We start from the raw sequence: 2,970 nt of genomic DNA, 5'->3' as shown, positions 1-2,970 counted from the left end.
AGCCGGGGTGTTACATTTGAAGATCTATGTGATAGAGTAGCATCCACGCTTCATATAAACAAAAAAGATTCAAAATTGACTATTTGGTATAGATTTCCATTTCAATGTCATCCATATCCTATGACTTACTAGCAAGTTTTGGTAGCAGATGATAATGGTGTCAATGCAATATTCGATATGTTAGACCGCCAATATGAATTTGTAGGTGTAGAGCCTATAAGAAGCTACCGAGATGTTTTTCCCATTCGATATGCCAACGAAGGACCAAGTGCATCGTTTAGTTATTCACATGGCGGGCACTTTCATGATCCATATGCCACTCATATTGGTCATTATTCTCAAGATGCGGCTCATTCCCCAATCAACATTGACGATGCTGACTATCATGCTCCATATACCCATGTTGCAACTGAGGACCAACATGTTCCTTCTTGGCCAATGAACAACAGTGATGCTGACTATGATAATCCAATTGAGCATGTCACATAAGAGATTACTTGTTTTGAGTTTGAAGCTCAGTATGACCAAACCGCCACTCAGAGAGCTGCTAATGATCTCAATGATACAAATCGCATAGCTGCTACTACTGAAAATGCGGTTCATACATTATCGAAAAGAATGAGGACCATGGATGGTGATGACCAACTTGATGACGATGAGGTCCTTGATGATATTGGAGATGAACAGGAGCCTCCAAATGAAGGTAATCATGAAAGCAGTCCAACTATGGTAGTCCATCAACATTCATCACTAAGCTTTTCACAGAACACGTGGGATAATATGATTGATCCAGCCCCACCATTTGAAAAGCCCACTTAGAGTATTTGGGGCCCTACCCTAGAGTTTAATGTGGGCTTGCTTTTGGCCGATAAGGATGAATTACAAGCTGCTGTTAAACGCTATCACATCAAGAGGAACCAAACATTTTGTGTAAGAGAGTCAAATCTAGAATGTTGGTCTGTAAGGTGCAAAAATTGTTCTTGGCGTCTTCGAGCATACTTTCGGGCTACATATGGGTTGTTTGAGGTTAGGAAATACAATAATCCACACACATATATAGAGTCCACACTCACACAAGATCACGAGCAATTAGACACCCATGTTATTGAGAGCGAGTTGAGGGATGTTGTCAAAAATGATCCAACCATAAAGAGTCCTTTACTTCAACAGACTCTTTACAATAAGTACCAATACAGGCCTTCTTATTTTAAGGTGTGGGAGGCAAAAGAGAAAGCAATTGGTAGAGCATTTGCCAAAATGGTTGAAAGTTTTGATTGATTCAAACTCGGGCAGCACGGTTATTTGGAGAACAATACCTGCTACTATGCCAGGCTGTGCGATATTCGAGAGAGTGTTCTGGACTTTTGGTCCATCAATTGAAGGTTTTCAACATTGTAGACCAGTGATTAGTATAGATGGAACTTTCCTATATGGTAAGTACATAGGTACGTTACTGATTGCATCAGCGTGGGATGGTGACAACAAACTTTTTCCACTTGCCTATGCCATTGTGGAGAAGGAAACTGATGATAGCTGGTATTGGTTTTTGCATTGTATTCAGATTAATGTCACTAATCGGGAAGGGTTTTGTGTCATATTTGATCGTCATCCTGGTATAATGGTAGTGATACGGACTATATGTCAGTCAACACGTTGGTATCATCGTTTTTGCCTTCGCCATATGGCTAGCAATTTCAATCAACAAATTGAGAATAAAAACTTGAAGGCTATAGTAATGTGGGCAAGCATGGAGAATCAGTTACGAAAGTATCAAATCACCAGGGATAGAATTACTCAATTAAGTGCAGATGGTGAGAAGTATTAAAGGGAAATGCCGGTGGAAAAGTGGACATTAGCATACGATGGCGGACATCGTTATGGGGCAATGACCACAAACTTGTTTTGAAAGCTTCAACGGAATTCTAAAGAGTGCTAGAAATCTGCCCATAATTGCATTAGTTGAACTTACATACTATCGTTGTGTCGCCTACTTTGTCGATCGGTATACTAAGGCATGTGCAGAGGTTACTGCCGGTGACTGCATTACGGCCTATGCAAAGAATAAATTCAATAAATGGGAAAAAAAGGCACCAAAGCATTCAGTTCCTATGTTCAGTCATGAAGATGGTCTGTTTGAAGTCAGAACACCAATAAACCCTAACTCTGCATATAGGGGTAATCATCGTCATGAGGTAAATTTGAGGCAGAACACTTGTAGTTGTCAAAAATGGCAGGTTTATAAGATTTCGTGCTCACATGTCATTGCCGTGTGTAAATATCAAGGCATCTCTGCAATGCGATATATCGACCGCTGCTATCATTTGGAAGAACAAGTTGCTTGTTATGCACCTAGATTTCGCATGGTTCCAGACAGTGTACATTGGAGTGAGCCTAATTTCCCGGTCTTGTATCCTAATGTCAAGCTACGCCGTGAAAAAGGTCGACCAAGAATAACTCGGTTTCGAAATGAAATGGACGAAGGGGCAGAGCATCAACCAAGGCCATTGTGTAGTTTCTGTAGGCAAGAAAGCCATAATAGAAGTACATGCCCCACTCGAACTGTGGCTGGCTCCACTAGTGGCTAAACTGAATGACCCAACATAAGTATTCAATCTACTTCAGTGGATTGGATGGACTGTTGTTTTTTTTTTTTTTTACTTATGTTTTTAGGAGTTGGACCATATTGTTAGTTTGTATTATTTGAAAGAACATGGTACTAATTCCATATGCTATGATGTTTTCTAGCACTGCAAGTTGGATTGGGGTGTACGTTTATTTATTTTGTGTTTGTTTGTGTCTATATATATATTGTGTATTATAGTTTAGGGTTTCGATAACACCTTAAAATGTATACTTTTTATGGAGTGCTTGGGTCATTTACCATATTTAAAAGCTTCAAATAAGGAAAGATATCAAAGGGCCACAATCTGAAGAGGAAAAATCAGATTTGAGCACTACGTACTTTAGAAT

The 2,970-nt window shown here is 39.6% G+C and overlaps 1 protein-coding gene across 1 annotated transcript; it reads left to right on the top strand.

Annotated features, from left to right (window-relative positions):
- Positions 1 to 1,324: 1,324 nt before the first annotated feature.
- Positions 1,325 to 2,585, top strand: LOC115967226. The gene is made up of 3 exons (XM_031086283.1): positions 1,325 to 1,811; positions 1,960 to 2,192; positions 2,235 to 2,585. The coding sequence occupies exons 1-3, from the start codon at positions 1,325 to 1,327 to the stop codon at positions 2,583 to 2,585; spliced, it is 1,071 nt and encodes a 356-aa protein (XP_030942143.1).
- Positions 2,586 to 2,970: the final 385 nt, after the last annotated feature.

Source organism: Quercus lobata, chromosome 11 (assembly GCF_001633185.2).
Source record: "Quercus lobata isolate SW786 chromosome 11, ValleyOak3.0 Primary Assembly, whole genome shotgun sequence".
Classification (NCBI taxonomy): domain Eukaryota; kingdom Viridiplantae; phylum Streptophyta; class Magnoliopsida; order Fagales; family Fagaceae; genus Quercus; species Quercus lobata.
This window is presented reverse-complemented; position numbering and strand designations above follow the sequence as displayed.

Excerpts from the sequence above, each read along its gene's own strand:
- LOC115967226 (XM_031086283.1), top strand. The coding sequence starts at position 1,325 with ATGCCAGGCTGTGCGATATTCGAGAGAGTGTTCTGGACTTTTGGTCCA. Across the intron at positions 1,812-1,959 it reads TACTCAATTAAGTGCAGATG|TTGAACTTACATACTATCGT; the intron begins GTGAGAAGTATT and ends TAATTGCATTAG. Across the intron at positions 2,193-2,234 it reads GGGGTAATCATCGTCATGAG|GTTTATAAGATTTCGTGCTC; the intron begins GTAAATTTGAGG and ends CAAAAATGGCAG.